This window comes from Enhydra lutris, unplaced genomic scaffold (genome assembly GCF_002288905.1).
Source record: "Enhydra lutris kenyoni isolate GAN:26980312 unplaced genomic scaffold, ASM228890v2 scaffoldscaffold23, whole genome shotgun sequence".
Lineage (NCBI taxonomy): Eukaryota > Metazoa > Chordata > Mammalia > Carnivora > Mustelidae > Enhydra > Enhydra lutris.
In genome coordinates, this window is record NW_019154107.1 from 24557738 (window position 1) to 24575198 (window position 17461).

The following is a 17461-nucleotide window of genomic DNA, read 5'->3' on the forward strand; positions in this document are numbered from 1 at the left end:
ACTCACCTTTCTTCCTCCAGAAGGGCTCCTTATAATAAACCATACACTTGATGACTGAACCCAAAGGCACACGAGTGATCAGCTGGTTTCTCATCATTGGCAGGGGGGGATCGAAATGAATCTTCATGCCCAGAATAGGAGGAACAGCGCTAATCACATACTTAGCCTGGAAGAAAAACAACAGGCTTAGACGTTGCTCATGGGCTGTTTTTGTTTTTGTTTCTCCCTAATGTTTCTCCTTCATTTTACCCTTGGCCCTTTAGAATGTCTTTTTTGTTGTTGTTGTTAAAGATTTTATTTTTAAGTAATCTCTACACCCAATATGGGTCTCGAACCCACAACCCCAAGGTCAAGGCTCACACACTCGACTGACTGAGCTGGCCAGGTGCCCCTCGGGTGTCTTCTTTTTCTTTTTCTTTTTTTTTTTTTTTTTAAAGATTTTTTTTTTTTATTTGACAGACAGATCACAAGTAGGCAGAGAGGCAGGCAGAGAGAGAGGAGGAAGCAGGCTCCCCGCTGAGCAGAGAGCCTGATGCGGGGCTCGATCCCAGGACCCTGAGATCATGACCTGAGCCGAAGGCAGAGGCTTTAACCCACTGAGCCACCCAGGTGCCCCCCCTCGTGTGTCTTCTTAACAGGAAAACTGAACGAATCATGTTAAAACCAAAATCAGCCCTTATTGATCCCTGGTTCAAATCCTCCCATGACTTTTCATCACATTGGAGTCAAAGCCAAGTTCCTTACACTTACCTTCAAGGCCATATATAGAAATGGACCCTTGTTACAGCTCTGATCTCATCTTCTGTTACTCTTCCCCTCACACCTTTAATTCTGCCATTTGACCACTTTGCTGTTTCTTCATCGTGCTGGGCCTGCTTCTACTACAGGGCCTTTGCATTTGCTATTCTACTTGGAATGTTCTTCCCTGGAAGGACCACATGGCTCAACCCCTCATCTTTTTTGGTTCTGTGCAAAAATCCCCCCTTCTGAGTGAGGCCATCCCCACGACCTTATTTAAAATCGCATGACCTATCCCCTCATCCCCCTCTTCTGGCACACCCTCTTCCCCTTCCCTGATTGATTTTTCCTATAGTACTTATCACCATCTGGGATACTTTATATCTTAACCACATATTTGATTATGGCCTTTCTCCTTCACTAGAATGTAAGCCAAATGAAGGCTAAGAATTTTATCTGCTTTGTTCCCTGCTGTGTTCCCAACTCCTAGAATAATGCCAGGCACACAGAGAGCATTTGATATTTATCAAATAAATATTTTCTTTGGTATCTAATTACATACGAGCCCAATACAAAGGGTTGATGCCATATGATTTTATAAATCTGCCCTCTCCCCAAATATTCTGGTTCTCTTTTCCCTTCTTTCAGACAGAAGTAGCTTTTTCTTCTTCGGCAAAGGGATTGTCTATGAAGTCTGGGAAAGTTTTGGCTTTATTTAAGCTTTGGTTATCTACAGGATTCTGGCTCCTTCCTCTAGTTTAAGACTCTTGGTTACCTCATACACCTCATGGTTGAGGGTCTCCACAAGGACATTTTCTCCAGTCTGGTCAATGTGCGTCACGGGCCTCTCCAGCTTCACTTGGTCTCCAAGGAGGTCCATTATTCGCTCACTCACTTGTCCAGATCCGCCCACAAATTTCCTCTCCTGGAAGGAAAAGAGGACTCAAGAGATGGGTAGACAATATAGGAATGGGTTTCAAAGATTCAGCTGTGAGTTTTTCTCACATATCTCTCTGTGAGATGTGTAAATTGCATTTTGCTGTTGCGAATCGTGTCTTCAACCCTTGTTCTCTGACTAGTGATTGCTCGCTTTTGACAAAATTAGGGACTTTGTAATCAAATGACTGTTATGCCACACTCTTATGGATTCCCACGCTCCATCCTCGGCTGGATGTCCTCAGCCTGACCCCGTGTCCCAGCTGCCTGGCCACTACACCTGTTTGGTGTCCCATCTAGATTCTTCTGTTGGGCTGCTGGGTCTGGTGAAGTCCCACACACCACTGGACCACCATTTGCCTGAGCACACCTAAGTCTCTTTTTCCATCCCTTGCTACTCAGGCTGAGAACCTCCCCGGCCCACCCACCCCCAGGCCCCCTACTCTGTTGCAGGCTGCCTGTCTCATCCTGGGTCACATGACTGTTGCTTCCGAATGTTCTGCATGGTTGGGCACATGGTTGTGCTGACTGCCTTCTCTTAAATTTTCAGTCCAGGTAATTTTGTAAAAGATATTTCAATTAGGTCTGAGAAGAAGGAGAAGGAGAGAGAGACAAAGAGGAGAAAGACAAGGAGAAGGAGGGGGACAGGGAGGAGGAGTGGGGAGGGGAATGAGAAAGGCGAAAGGAAAGAAAATGACCAGCAAGCAGATTATTTAAGATCTCAACTTCAATTCCTATTAGGCCTACCACAGAGCTTTATACAATGCTGGGGCTCAGAAAACAGGGAATGAATGAATGAATGAATGAATGCATGAGAGAATGGATTTTGTGTGTTATGTGTGTGTTTGACACTGAAAATGCGTTTGTTTCTGACTTTCCATTCTGAGCTTTCCAAGAAATGCGCAAGCTATGTTCATCGGATGGTCTCCTACAAACTTTCTGAAAAATAATCCGATGCATATCCAAATGGAAAATTGCAAAAGAGTGTAGCAAGGTAGCTAGGTAACTGTAAAGCCCCATTGGCTGCTGGGTTCTCACGTTGCGTCCCTAACAACTGACTGTCCCTCACACAAGCCCCGTGAAGCTGCCATCGTAAAGTTCTGAAGTCCACACGCCTGCCTCTTGCTTCATCTGTTCACGGCTGAAGGAGGGTGGCGATCTTTTTATTTAGACATGGTGGTCCTCTGTTGGAACAGTGGGGAGAATGGGAGAGTACCTGCCCTCCATTGGTTGTGGAGATGATCCTGGTTGTGCCCCCACACTGCTTCACATACCACAGGAACCAGAGTGCAGAGACCTCATAAGTCTCTGCAGTGACACACAGGTTCACAAAGAGACTGGCCAGCTGCTTGGCAGATCTGCTCAGGAAGAAACGAGAGCACAATTAGCAAAAGGGGGAGGACGTCTTCTTCATACTCTGGACGTTGTTCTAGCAATACATTTCCTTGGCTAACTTGAGCACGGTTTGGCAGGTGGCAGAAAGCTGTCCCTAGAATCCAGTATTAGACGACGTGACATCAGAGCTTGTGAGAATGAGATTTATGTTCCACTTCACCCAAACAGCTTATTCAGGATCAGCCTGTATTCTGTATTCTGTGGTATAATGATTTCTCTCCACAGGCCTGCTCCTCCTCCTGTGATCCCCGCCTCCGTAAAAGGCATCACCATTCGCCCGACTGCTAAGGCCAACACTCTGGAAGTCAACCTTCATTTCTCTCTTTCCCTCACTCTCCCCCCAGCCCAATCCACCAGGAAGTCCCATTGTCTCTCACTACATCACACCAACACTACCATCATCAACGAAGCATCATCTTTTGTTAGAAGTATTGCAACTATTTCTTCCAGACTGGTCTCTCTACCTCCACTCTTCATTCCTTGGTGTCCATTCACTGTGCTCAAAGCCAGAAGCTTCTTAAGCCCTCCCCACTGTGGTGCTCTTTCTATAGTATAAATCAAGTCATGCCATTCTCTTGGTTTAAGCCCACCAGTGGCATCCTACCGAAACCAGAGTGGGATTTGGATCTTACACCTTTGCCTGCAAAGCCCCAAGTGATCTAGCCAAGGCCAACTTTTTCTACCTCATTCTGTACATTCTCTTCTTCTGATGTCTCCTCAGAAAGACAAACTCTTCTACCTCTTGAAAATAAACAGCAGCTTCCATTTACCCAGTACCCTGGCATCTGCTTTCATCTTACCATAGTATAGTGTCTTTAAAACTCTTCTTGTTGTCTTAAATTATCTTTATTGCTGGTTCACTATTTTCTACTCCTGTCTCCCCTACTACAATATCAACCAATGAGAACAGGAATCTTTAACCTTCTTGTTCACCTGTGTCCCCTTTAATAAACTAGTGTCTGGCACATAGTAAGCACTCAATAATTATTTGTTGGATGACTGAATGCATACATGGTTATCAGTTAAACATTATTTTTAAATTATCCATAATGGGGGCACCTGGGTGGCTCTGTCAGTTAAGCGTCTGCCTTTGGCTCAGGTCATGATCCTGGGGTCCTGGGTTGGAGTCCCTCATCAGGCTCCCAGCGGGAGCCTGCTTCTCCTTCTCCATCTGTCCTTCCTTCCCACTTGTGCTTGTTCTCTCTCTCTTTCAAATAAATAAAATCTTTTAAAACATTAAATAAATTATCCATAATGTGCAAAGGATATGCTAGGTGTTGTCCCCAGTACGGAATTAGTCCCAGTTATTTTTTAAAAGATTTTATTTATTTTCGTGAAAGAGAGAGCAGGGGAAGTAGCAGAGGCAGAGAGGCAAGCAGGATCGGCGCTGAGTGCAAAGTCTGACACAGGGAGAGAGGTCATGATCTAAGCTGAAATCAAGTTAGACACTCAAATGACTGAGCTACCCAGGCAACCCCAGTCCCAGTAGCTCATTCTGTTATTTTACTGTCTAAGGTAAGACAAGCTCAAAGGATGGATAAGGGGGAAAGCAATTAATAGAGCATAGATAGGTCAACTTTTGCTTGGGGTTGACAGGTCAACAGCAAAAAGTTATATCCTATCTTGAGGCATATTACAAAGTGAGTGATCTCTTACAATTCCAACAATTCAGATATATCTAACACCTTTTGGTTTAAGATTTCATTTTTAAGCAATCTCCACACCCAACATGGGGCTCAAACCCACAGCCCTGAGATCAAGAGTTGCATGTTCTACCAACTGAGCCAGCCAGGCGCCCCTATTTAACATTTCTGAAATTCACCAGTAGGATTGTGCACTCTGGGACATATTTACTAAGAGCCAATCCCCCCTTTTGACTTCAACATAAATTTTGCGTGATGTTAATCTGCTTATATCTGACACAGAATTTACCGCCTAGTCATGCTGACAGTGGGTGGGAGGGTAGGATAAATGATACTGCCTTCCATTATTGAATTCTTTCATTCTCCATGGTTAGTAAACCTACTCTATTGAAATGTCACAACAATTCTATAAAACAGCAATTTCCCCCCAGTTCACAAGCCTGAAAACTGCATCTTAGGGAGGTTAGTATGTCGTGCACAGTCTACTAAATGGTACGATGTCAAACCAGATCATACCTGATTCAAATCTCATGATTTTACTACCTAGAAATGCTTTCTAATTAGGCAGCTGAGAAGCTCAAAAGTACAAATAGTCACCAAGGACCACATCTCTATGCTAGAGTACCTTGACTCTGGAAGTTTCCAGAATCAGGCCCAACACACATACCAGGTCCTGTCAATGTTTGCAGCCCTAACAACCTGATAGCGTGTTTGTAACAGTCCCCATCATTTAGCCTGAAACTAGTGTAATACATATGTTGAAGAGACTTAAAGTGAGTTTTGTAAGATTCTTCATGATAACCGAAGGGCGAGAAATTGCTGACTCACGTTTTCTTCGCAAAGGCTGTTTGTGGCATCACTCTAAAGCAAACACCCAGACATGAATTCAAAATATTACTTCAAAGTAGAAAGCATCCTTTGCTGTTTCCCAATGTCCTATTCCTTTTTTCCTTAATTTGTAAGGAAACTTGGGGGGCATAAGGTCAAGTAATCAACAACTAAAATTTAACACTGGCCCAGCTAAGACAGCCAAGATTAAGCACAAAAATACTGCTGTGATTCTAGTTGTTATTGTTGCCAACTGGGTGGGGAAGAAATCACCCTGGCCTGAAATAGAGGGAGATCTCAAAGCAATTCTCTCTGGAGGGCCAGGTCCTTCCTAATCCTTTATTTGACTTGCTCTGGGAGCTTTAGTGAGAAAAGAAATGAGAAGAACAACATTTGATGGATGGAAGGTCAAGGAAGCTAGTGCAATAATATTTTCATGTTCTTTGCCCTGTTGACTTTTTAAAAGATAAATGTTATTATCTTTTTCTACATGAAAAATACATACACATTATATAAAAGTTGGAAAATTCATAAAGTAAGAAGGTGACAGGATGAGTATCTTCCATTTTCCTGCCCCACCCCCCCAAAGATAATCACTGGTTTCATTTTGGGACTTTTCTTTTTTGGTTACAGGTTTTGAAAAGTGTATTTACATAGCCTTGACCACACTGTAAATGTATCCTGTTTCTGAAAAACATGTTTTATTTGTCATTTGTTTTATTTTATTGTATTTTGAAAAACACTTTTTCAATGATGGTAACTCAAAGACTGGTCAACATTGTTCTTTGAATATATGATTGTGCTTCAGTTTCAGTAACTATAGGTTGGATATTTTGGGGATTACTTCTTTAAAACCAGAAAATGAGAGCATGTAGATCTTGCAAAGGGAAAGTTAAAAATTAACCTTGTGTTCATATAATCTTAATATCTCAGAATGTTTTATTTTGTCAGCCAGCAACCTAGAATATTCACTAAGGGCGTGGTGGTGGGGTGGGCCTAGGCCAAGAACTATGGTAGAAAAATTCAGATCTCTATAATCCCAAAGTAATATAATTAGTCCTAGCTTCAAGGGGCTTCAAAACTCTCTGAAGAGAAAAGAGTTCCCTGAATTTATGAAAAGTTTTTCATAATGGAAGTTCTAAAACAAATGCAGATAATTAAATACTTACTATGTTTATAAAATCTAATGTATAGAATTTAAAATACTGAAATTGTATTATAATAAAAATAAGTTATAATTACAAACTGCACTCTCAAAAAAGGTGGTAAATAGCTAAAGTATTTAAAAAGATATAATTAATAACAGGCATTAATTTTATGAGAGTAATATGGTTTTACTCTTCCAGAATTGGTTGCTTTCAAAAGTTGAAGTCCTAGGAAAAGCACAAAGATGTTTATCACAGAGTATTATATAATAATAATTACAAAACCTGGAAGTAACCAGAATGTCCAAGAGGATGATGATGAATAAATACATCACAGTAGTCACTTCCCATGGAATGTTCTGCAACCATAAAATAATAATATTTGATGATGCATTTTCGATGATATGGATAAATGTTTGCACTGTAATATTAAGTGTTAAAAAACACTGTGATGGATGTCCATTGTTTTTGCACTGCATATACAGTTTCCTTTTTAAAAAGGAGATCATGTATCATCCTGTATATACTCAATGACAGCCTGCTTTTCTATGTGTTAAACATTATGAATTTTTTAGGCTATTAAATATTTCTCTACAACATGATTTTTTAAAAATTTTATTTATTTATTTGAGAGGAAGAGAGAAAGAAAGCATGAGTGGGTGAGAGGCAGGGGGAGAGGGAGAAGCAGAATTCCTACTGAACAGGGAACCTGATGTGGGGTTCGATCCTAGGACACCACGATCATGACCTGAGCCAAAGGCAGATGCTTAACCGACTGAGCCACCCAGACACCCTTTATAACATGATTTTAAAAGACTGTAGAGCATTCCATTTTTTGGTGCCTCATTATTAATTTAATCAATCCTTTATTTTTGGACATTTAGATTTTCCTTTTTAAAAAGAATGCTTTGAACTTCCTTCTTTCCTTTTCTCTCCCTCCCCTCTCCCTGGTTGCCTTTCTCAGAACTCTTCCTTTCTTTCTCCTTCTTAAGCTAAGTTCTAAAAATTTGAATTTGTATATCAAGAAGTATGTAAATTTCATGTTTTTAAGATTTATTTATCTTGGAGAGTGAGTGAGCAGGGGGAGAGGTAGTGGGAAATGGAGAGAGAATCTCAAGCAGACTCTGTGCTAAGCATGGAGCCTGACGCAGGGCTCCTTCTCACCACCCTGAGATCATGACCTGAGTCGAAACCTAAGAGTCAGACTCTTAACCGACTGTGCCACCCGGACACCCTGTAAATATTGCGTCTTTTGACTGTTTCCATTATCTTAAATTCAGAGATTCCTAAAAACTTGTTCTTATTCTTAGTTCTCAGTGTCCACCTTCCCTCCCTAATGCCTAAAGAATGAATTAATCAATCCCAGAGCTAGACATATTCTCAACTAATGCTGTTTAGCATCATAGGACCATCTCCTTGAATTTGGCTTCCATTTCTCTTACTCTGTTTACCACAAATTCACTATGCGCTGGGACCCTTACAATCCTTTCTTTTTTTCCTGCTGTCCAAGAGCAGTGAAGCCTCTCTATGTCATCTTGTCTCTGTCTCCTCCACAATTTGTAGCCAGTTCCCAGCTCTGCCAACCAGAATTTAATGCATGACTCATGAACACCTGCTCTCAAAGCTACATGTTTTTCGCTAAAGGGGAGCGGTTAGTCCAGCCATGTGTGTTTCCTCTACAACTGTGAATTATCGAGAGAACTTCTCTAGAAGTTCCTGTTCAAGCCCTTGAAGAGTTACCCACCATCCCATAACATGTTTCAAATGCATACACTAATGCACCATCTCTACACTTGACCACCGGGGAGGCTGGCAATCTTTAAGTTGTTCTACATAAGATGGTGGCACATTCGGGTTTGTTCTGAGGACTTGATGGGGTAATACTACCTTTGTGATGCATCGCTCTTCCAAAGATGTATAGACATCATTGGGACAGAATCCGGTTTCAATAGTTTTTAGCATTCCACCTGGCCAAATGGTATGGTTTTAGACACAAAGCAGTTCCGAACCCGCTGAATGGCACCGCTAAATAAACCTGAGAGATGGTCACAGTAAATGCCTGTGCTTAATGGGTCTTACTCTGTCCAGCAGATCTTGTCCAGCAGCTCCTTCATTGTCATGTGGTCCCACTCCTCCGCAAGGGGTGCCTTCCACGGGGCGTCACTGGGTATCTACAGTCCGACAGGGATTCAGAGAAGAAAAATGAATGTAATTTTCCATTTCAAATAACAATTTCAAGAGTACCAGAAACTCCAGTTGAAGAAGGGAAATGTAAGCTTTCCAAATTCCCCCATTCATGATTTTCACAACACAATGTTGTCGGTGTAGCTTTCCCATTATAGATGTATATCACTGCATCCATATTGAATTTACAGTAACACTTCCTGCACAATAAATGGAGGCTATGATGAAATGGGGCCGTTTTCCAAATATCGATCACTAAGTTACTCATTTAGAGAAAACATTCATAAATTCGGCTCTTTAACACGGGTCAGACAGCTGCACCAAATGCTGCCTAAACGAGTCTTTCAGGTCAAGCTGTGTGTGTGCTTACTTATGGGCTGCACAGTTGAGCAAGATGGCGACACAAAGACCTTAGAAGTCTTATTCTGCTCTGTTGCGAGGATTTTCTAAATTAGAAACATCATTCCAGGAAGGCTGAGTGATATGTGATCTTCTCCCCACCCTGCTACCCCCACCACTGGTGGGGTAAGACCAGTGGTCTGCTGGACACCTCATTCCTTGAGCAGTTAAAAATCGGTTCATTCGCTCATTTCCTAAATCTTTACTAAGAGATATTATGTTCCAGACAACACGCTAGGCATTGCTGATACCCTGTCCCTTCTTTCTTTGAAGGACTAAACTTATTATGAAAAATACAAATGTAGGGACGCCTGGGTGGCTCAGTTGGTTAAGCAGCTGCCTTCGGCTCAGGTCATGATCCCAGCGTCCTGGGATCGAGTCCCACATCGGGCTCCTTGCTCATCAGGGAGCCTGCTTCTCCCTCTGCCTCTGCCTGCCATTCTGTCTGCCTGTGCTTTCTCTCTCTCTCTGACAAATAAATAAATAAAATCTTTAAAAAAAAAAAAAAAAAAAAGAAAAATACAAATGTAGTCAAAGAAGCATTATTAAGCTTTACCTCTCGCCCCATGGCATCCATCGTCCTCCAGAGGTTGTTATGATCCAGGTACACAATTGGGTTCCACACAGGTGGGAAGGGGCCGCTGAAGGGGTATGATTTGCCCTGTGAGATACAAGGTATTTTCATTTGTTTATTTATTTACTTATTAAGATTTTATTTATTTGAGAGAGAGAGAGAGAGAGAGAGAGATCTTGAGTGAAGGGGCAGAGAGAAGAAAGAGAGAGAATCTCAAGGAGACTCGCTGCTGAGGATGGAGCCTGACCCGGAGCTCGATCCCATGACCCCAAGACCACGATCCAAGCCAAAACCCAGAGTTGGATGATCAACCGACTGAGCCATGCAGGTGCCCCAACACAAGAGTATTTTTTAAAAGGGGACACTTACTACAATGTAAAAATAGTTAAATGTCTGCAAGCACAATGATGTTACTCTTTAATATATGATATACACTTACATGTTTTATTTATTTATTATTTATTTATTAAAGATTTATATTTATTTGTGAGAGAAAATTTATTTATTTGCAAGAGAAATTCTCAGTTTCAATCTCTAAGGTGGCAAATACAGATAAAGTCACATGAGCAAAGGCTACTTGAGGTTCTCAATAATTTTTTGCATAATGTGAAAGGGCTTATACATAGCAAACAGGATGTGCTCATTAAATAGACATTGCTAATGGTTTGGTGATCATGATAAATGTCCTTTTATTTACACAACTACTTCTTACCTATAAATCCACATCCACATTTTCAATTAATTATCTTTGGATAAATTCTCAGAATCAAAATTCTTGGCCTGAAGATTCATGTTTGATTTTTTGTTTTCTTTTATATTTTTAAAAATTAAAAAAAAATTCATAGCTCTAAAAGATATATAATAAAACATCCTATCCAAGAAAAATAAAATACACGTTTTCCTCAAATACACACAGGAGAATCCCCTGGTTAAATCACATAAAAAAAGACAAGACAGGTACTACAAATTAAAGAAGACGGAAATTCAACCAAGTATATTGTCCAACCACAATGATACAAAACTAAAGCCCAACACTAAAACAGAACTGGAAAACCTACAATGTAAATATTAAGTATTTAATATGTAAATATTAAACAGCATACTACTGCCCAGGCAATGGACCAAATAAGAAATCAAAGAGGTAATCAAAATATGTCTCGGAGCAAAAGATAAAGAACACATGATATTCCAAAACCTATGGGTTGCAGCAAAAGCAGATGTTTGAGTGAAATCTATGCTACATATGCTTTTTTTTTTTAAAGGAAAAGAGTTCAAATAAACACCTTAACATGACACCACAAGGAACTAGAAAGAGAAGAAACTTAGCTGAAATTTCAAAGGAAATAACAAAGATCAGAAGTAAAATAGAGAGCAGAATAAACAGTAGCATAACATTGAAAGTCATGACCAGTTTTTCAAAAAATAAATAAATAAATAAATAAGTAAACAAAAAATGGTAATGCTTTAACTACTAAGCAAAAAAAAAAATTCGATAATAGATTACTAGCAACAATTATATGCTCAAAAATCAGATCACTTAGAAAACCAGATCATTCTTAAAACTGCACAAGGTCCTAAGACTGAATTATCATCAATTTTGAATCCAAGAAATAGGAAATCTTAGACTGGTAATGAGAATGTAAGTTGAATGAGGATTCAAAATCTTCCAGCCCAGAAAAGCCCAAGACCCCATGGTCTTGCCTTCGGCTCAGGTCATGATCCCAGGGTCCTGGGATCGAGTCCCGCGTCGGGCTCCTTGCTCCGCGGGGAGCCTGCTTCTCCCTCCACCACTCTGTCTGCCTGTGCTCACTCTCTCTCTCTCTCTCTGACAAATAAATAAATAAAATCTTTAAAAAAAATAATAATGACAATCTTTATCAGCATCTTACAGATAATGGAATAGAGGGAACACATTCAGAATCATTCTAGGAGGCCCGTATTACCCCAATACCAAAGCCAGATAAAAACAAAGATAAGAAAGTCTAGTTTGTCCCATGTAAGTATTGCTACTTGGATAGTCTTTTGACCTCCCTCTGCATGATGAATGTTTCTCCACCCCCTCACTTTCAATCTGCAGGAGGCTTTGTGTCCCAAAGCCGTCTCTTGTAGGCAGCTTATGTCCCAGCAACGGACACGATGGTCACGTCACCTCATTTTGCAGCCCATGAGCCTCAGCGGACTCAGTAAAGACATCCGAAATCTGCCTGCTGGATGCCCCAGTTAGTGAGCAGGTGAGCGGCTCTCAGAAGCCGGCTGGCTGGGGAACGCCCCCCCACTCCCATCACCTCCAATGCTCCAGATGGCCTGCTCTCCTCCTGACTCTGGTTCTCTGGAGGCAGAGACCCCACATCCTGATCTATGTCCCATCTAGGAAGTCCCTTTGGCATTTTATTCCTGGTGTCTGCCAAGAGACAGGTGGCGCGGCCCTTCTTAGATCCAGCTCCTCGAGAGCGACCTTTCCCTCTCAGGAGGTCTTCTCTGCTGTTCATGGGACTCTTGCCCTTCCTCCCTGTGGGGAGTCGGAGCAGACCACCCAGCCTTCCAGAACTCAGTCATTTTTATGGCTATTGGCAAGGACGATGCTTAGGGCATAAACAAATTTGTGGAGGACCAAGCCTTACTTTCAATCTCTATTTTCAGTTCGGAAGAAAAGACATAAAATCTCGCCCATGGCGGGGGGAAAGGAAGGAAGTCCTGTCAACTCTATGTAGCAAATGGCTTTCTTCCTCTGTTCATGTTTTTTTTGGACAGGGAGAGAGCAGTGTAGGGGAAGGCAGAGAGAATTGTAAGCAGGCTCCACGCCCAGCAGAGCCCGATGCTCTGCTCAATGTCATGACCCTGAGATCATGACCTGAGCAGAAATTCAGAAGTCAGACACTTAGCCGACTGAGCCACCCGGAGTGGGGGGCCCATTCACATTTCTCAGCACTATGAGTTGGCATGGACACGGTCGTCTGACTGCATCGCTGCATGGTGAAGCTGGAGGGAGGGGCAGACAGTGGCAAAGGTTTTGGAACCAGCCAGCAGCCCAGGAGCACAGGAAAGGCTTGGAATTGTCCATGTAGGGAGAAATGGGGAAGATGGGGGCGGTGATGGCCAAGATATTAGGCAAAGCCCCACAGGAACAATAATAACAAACGAGACGACGGCTAACACAGAATGTGTACTCTGTTTAGGATTTGTTTGGTGCACTTTACATGTGTGGATTCCTTGATCTGCACAATGACCCTTTCAGCTGATGAAACTGAGGCAGATGAAATAACGATCATCTGCTTAAGGTCTCATAACTAATAAGCGGCAGCAGGATTTAAATTCAGGCACACAAAGGCCAGTACTCTGGATCAGGAAGCTTCCCAGCCTCTTTTTCTTTTTTAAGTTTTACTTATTTGACAGAGACCACAAGTAGGCAGAGAGGCAGGCAGAGAGAAAGGGGGAAACAGGCTCCCCGCTGAGCAGAGAGCCCGATGTGGGGCCTGATACCAGGACCCTGAGATCATGACCCAAGCCGAAGGCAGAGGCTATAACCCACTGAGCCACCCAGGCACCCCCAGCCTCTTAACAGTAATTATGAAACATCACGGAGCTAAGAGTTTTCATTAAGTTATTTAATTTAATTCTCACAACAACCCAGTGAGTAAACTGCTAATTATAGGTTTCATTTTACCACCGAGTTCTGAAGCACAGAGAAGCTGAGTATTGTTCAACATCACACAGCTTGTATGCAGTGGGAAGAGAATTTAACCTCAGGTTTGTGTATTTGGGGCTCAAGCTCTTACTTAGGTCTCTGCTCTATGAGCCACCGCCCAGTTGATTTAAAGAAGGTCTCCAGGGGTGCCTGGGCGGGTGAGTCAGTTAAGCGTCTGCCTTTAGCTCAGGTCATGATCCCAGGGTCCTGGGATGGAGCTCCGCATCGGGCTCCCTGCTCAGCGGGGAGCCTGCTTCTCCCTCTGCCTGCCTGTCTCCCTGCTTGTGCTCTCTCTCTGTCTCTCTGACAAATAAATAAATGAAATCTGTAAAAAAAATAAAGAAGGTCTCTGGAAGGCCATTTCGATCTGGAAACCACTTGAGTTTCTCAAACCATGTAGGAGCTAATGATGCACTCAATGATCAGCCAGATCTTTCCTGTGGCTGTCCCTCCCGTTCCCAGGCAAGGAGCAGGCCAGCCCATCTGCAAATGGCTGCCATGTCAGCCCATTCCCTCATTCACTCAAGTAGTCCCTGAGCACCTCCCATGTGCCTGTCACTCTTTCCCCTCTCCGGGGGCAGATTTGTGAGCCAAGTGAGCCACAACAGACAACAGTGTCTGCTCTCCTGGGAACTTACCTTCTAATAGGTGAAAGCAAAGTAAACTAACAAAAAACCAGGCATTAAACAAAAGAAATAAGACAATCACATAGTGTATTAGAAGGTGGTAAGAGCTTTGAAGAAAGAATGCTGGAAAGACAAAGAGGAAGTGTTGGTGGTTTGGGGTTGATTTTTTAAAAAGATTTTATTTATTTATTTGAGAGAGAAAGAGAGAGCGTGAGCTGGGGGTGGGAGGAGGCAAGGGAGAGAGAGAAGGACACTCCTGATTAAGCAGGGAGCCCAATGCCGGGCTTGATCCCAGGATCCTGGGATCATGACCTGAGCCAAAGGCTGATGCTTAACCCACTGAGCAATCCAGGCACCTCTGGGACTGACTGCAATTTTAAATAAGGCAGTCAAAGAAGGCCTCCCTGAGAAGGTGACATTTGAGGGAAAGGATAAGAAAGGACAGAGAGGGAACCATGAGATTGTCTAGGTGGGGGATGGTGCTTCCAGCAAGCATCCTGGGGTGGGTGTATGAATGAACTTCACAAGGAATAGGAAGGAGGCCAGCTCCGTCCTCTCCCTTCTACAGGTGTGTGCCCTTGCTCACTGGATGAAATTCGGACTCCTGAGCCTGTTTCTCAAGATGTCTGCCAAGGAGATGGCCTCTGTGCTCTGGTCAGGGGGACAAGTTACCCTGATCTCAGCGGCCCATCGGTCACCACTGCATTATTGCTTCTGCTTCCCTTGAAGGTCCTTTCCCTTCAGATTTCCATCAGTGAAAAGCTTAAACTACTCTCTATGCCCAGCTCCAGTCACTTGCTTTGAGAAGCCTTCCAAGATTCACCCCACTCCCAATGAGTGCACTAAATATAAAGTTCACTCCATTTTGAGCCCCTGCCATATTAGCTTGGACCTGCCCGCATTATCTTGATAGCATTCTCTAAGTGTTCCACATGAGTATCTCTTCTCTTTCCAGCCCCTCTGGGAAAGGAATCAAACATTTCCATCCTCCCACAACGTGGAAGAGTGTAATCTATTCGATCAGTGTTTGACAAGCTTTGAAGGATTGGATGGATGAACGGACCAGACCAGACGAACAGAGCTGTAGACTGAATGTTTGTGTGTCCCCCCTCTGCCCCCCCAAGATTCATAGGTTGGAACCTACCCTCCCATGTGTGATGGTACGAGGAAATGGGGCCTTTGGGAAGTCATGGGGCCAGGTGGGTTCTGTCCTCATGGGTGAGCACAAGGCCCTTATAAAAGAGACTCTGGAGAGCTTCTGTGGCTTGAGACACACGGGATCTGCTGGCACCTTGATCTTCGACTTTCCAGCCTTTAGAACCGTAAGAAATAAGCTTCTGTTGCTTATAAGCCATGCAGTCTCTGGTATTGTGTGATAGCAGCCTGACCTAAGGCAAATCATGTAAAAATAAGAGGACTTCTTTAGGGTCTGAGACAGAAGTCTGTTTTTAAAAAATTGATGGCTGATGTAACTTCTGAATTCAGGGTGAAGAAGGAGTCCTGGAATGTCTTTTTTTTTTTTAAGCTTTGATATAGTTATTTAGCAGAGAGAGTGAGCACAAGCAGGGGGAGCAGCTGAGGGAGAGGGAGAAGCAGGCTCCCCGCTGAGCAGAGAACCTGACATAGGGTTCGATCCCAGGACTGGAAGGCAGACACTTAACCAACTGAGCCACCCAGCCCCCGAATGTCTTAAGAAACATAAATTCATTGACTACTTGAGTAGAAAGGAATTTCAGGTTTTAATCTCAGCCCAGTCAGCACGGACCTACTGTCACGGAGAGAAGCTTCCTGCCCAAGCTGCTGCATCGAGGTGACCTCCAGATCACTATCTAAGGTCCCTTCCTTGGAAAGAAGTGCTCAGTATCCGTACTGATGGTAGCCGACTGACTTCTGCAGGGAGCAAAACAAGAGGAAGTAGTTTCAAAAACGAGTTCCTTTTCTGGAGTCCAGTTGTGTTGCATTCAGTGTGGTTGGCATCATCTGTAACCTACACCTTGCCAACGTTCTGTGTCAGGCAGGCAGTTGCTAGTCCTCCCCGAAGATGGGAATTCATGGTGCTCAGAGTGCAGAGTGGCTGAGCCCATGTTCAATGTCTCCCAAAGGAAGGTCCATCTTCTTCAACACATGGGCTTCCAGAGCCTCCCATGCTGTCTCCAGTGGTCTTCACCAAGAGCCTGAGATCCTCCACAGACAGCACGACTATCCTCTTATACAATATCGTTGTTCGCTACATTTCTGTGTTTTCACTACTGGCTGAAATGGCCCTTCAGGGAGTCCAGTGAAATTTCCTGATTCATTCCATTGTTTTTCTCTACCTGCCTCCCCATCACTGTTAGTGGTCAGAGACCAATAATCCATTCATCTGTGAAACCGCAGAGTGCCTAAAGTCAGTTGCTTAGAGTAAATATCACCCTCGACTCCTCTCTTTTTCTCCCAGCCAAATAGAATCAGTCATCAAACACTGCCAGTTATACAAAAAGATGTATCTAAAAATCCGACCATGTCTCACCTCCTTCACTGTTACCTCCCTGGTCCAAGCCGCTATCAGCCCTGGCTTTCTACTTTTGGCCCCCAGGGTCTCCTAGCAGCAAGAATGAGCTTTAAAACATATAACTAGAGCATGTCTTTCCTGAATGAATTCTTCCAATGGCTTTCCATCATGCTTATCAGAAAGCCAAGGTCCTTACCGTGGTCAACGAGAATTGCATACTTCTATTTCCTCATCTACCACCTTCCTCCCTTTATTCAGATCACACTGGCCTCTTTGCTGGTCTTTAAACACACAAAGCTTCCTGTCAGATACTCACATGTCTCCTCCCTCATTGTGTTCAAATCACAACTCAAATGTTCCTTCCTCAGAGATGTTTTTCTCAGCACCCTTTATTAGTCTTCCTAGCAAATGAGATTAAGTGATAGAATTACTCATATATGTGTTTAATGCCTCTACCTCTGGAATGCAGACCCCGCAAGGGTAGAAGTTTTGTCTTTTTCACTGGTGTACTCCTGGTACCTATAATGTTACTCATTCAATAAATAGCTGATGAACAAATAAATAAAGATTTGATGCTATGTTCGTCTGAAGCCACTTTTAGAGGCTAGAGGAGAGTCACAGCAAATAGTGATGATGCCGAGAGGGTAGCTGTGCCTTGATCCTGTGTCCGGAAGGTGTTTGTGATGAGTTCTTCATTGATGACGTCAGATCAAGGCCCCATGGTGATTGCCACCCAGTCTGTCTTGACAGCGATCACCACTGACCACAGGAAGGTCCAGGGTAGTAGAGGGAAGGGGCAGGTGTAAACCAGTGCTCC

At 43.1% G+C, this 17461-nt stretch overlaps 1 protein-coding gene across 1 annotated transcript in view; it reads right to left on the bottom strand.

Annotated features, from left to right (window-relative positions):
• The window catches only part of LOC111150485 (amine oxidase [flavin-containing] B), a 101614-nt gene that overhangs the window by 18775 nt on the left and 65378 nt on the right, over nucleotides 1-17461 (bottom strand). The window contains exons 4-8 of the mRNA XM_022507954.1: nucleotides 9825-9929; nucleotides 8765-8856; nucleotides 2891-3032; nucleotides 1514-1663; nucleotides 7-166 (exon numbers count right to left, since the gene is read on the bottom strand). Coding sequence (XP_022363662.1) covers nucleotides 7-166; nucleotides 1514-1663; nucleotides 2891-3032; nucleotides 8765-8856; nucleotides 9825-9845 — 565 coding nt within the window. The 5' untranslated portion in view covers nucleotides 9846-9929. The remainder of the gene's footprint in view (nucleotides 1-6; nucleotides 167-1513; nucleotides 1664-2890; nucleotides 3033-8764; nucleotides 8857-9824; nucleotides 9930-17461) is intronic.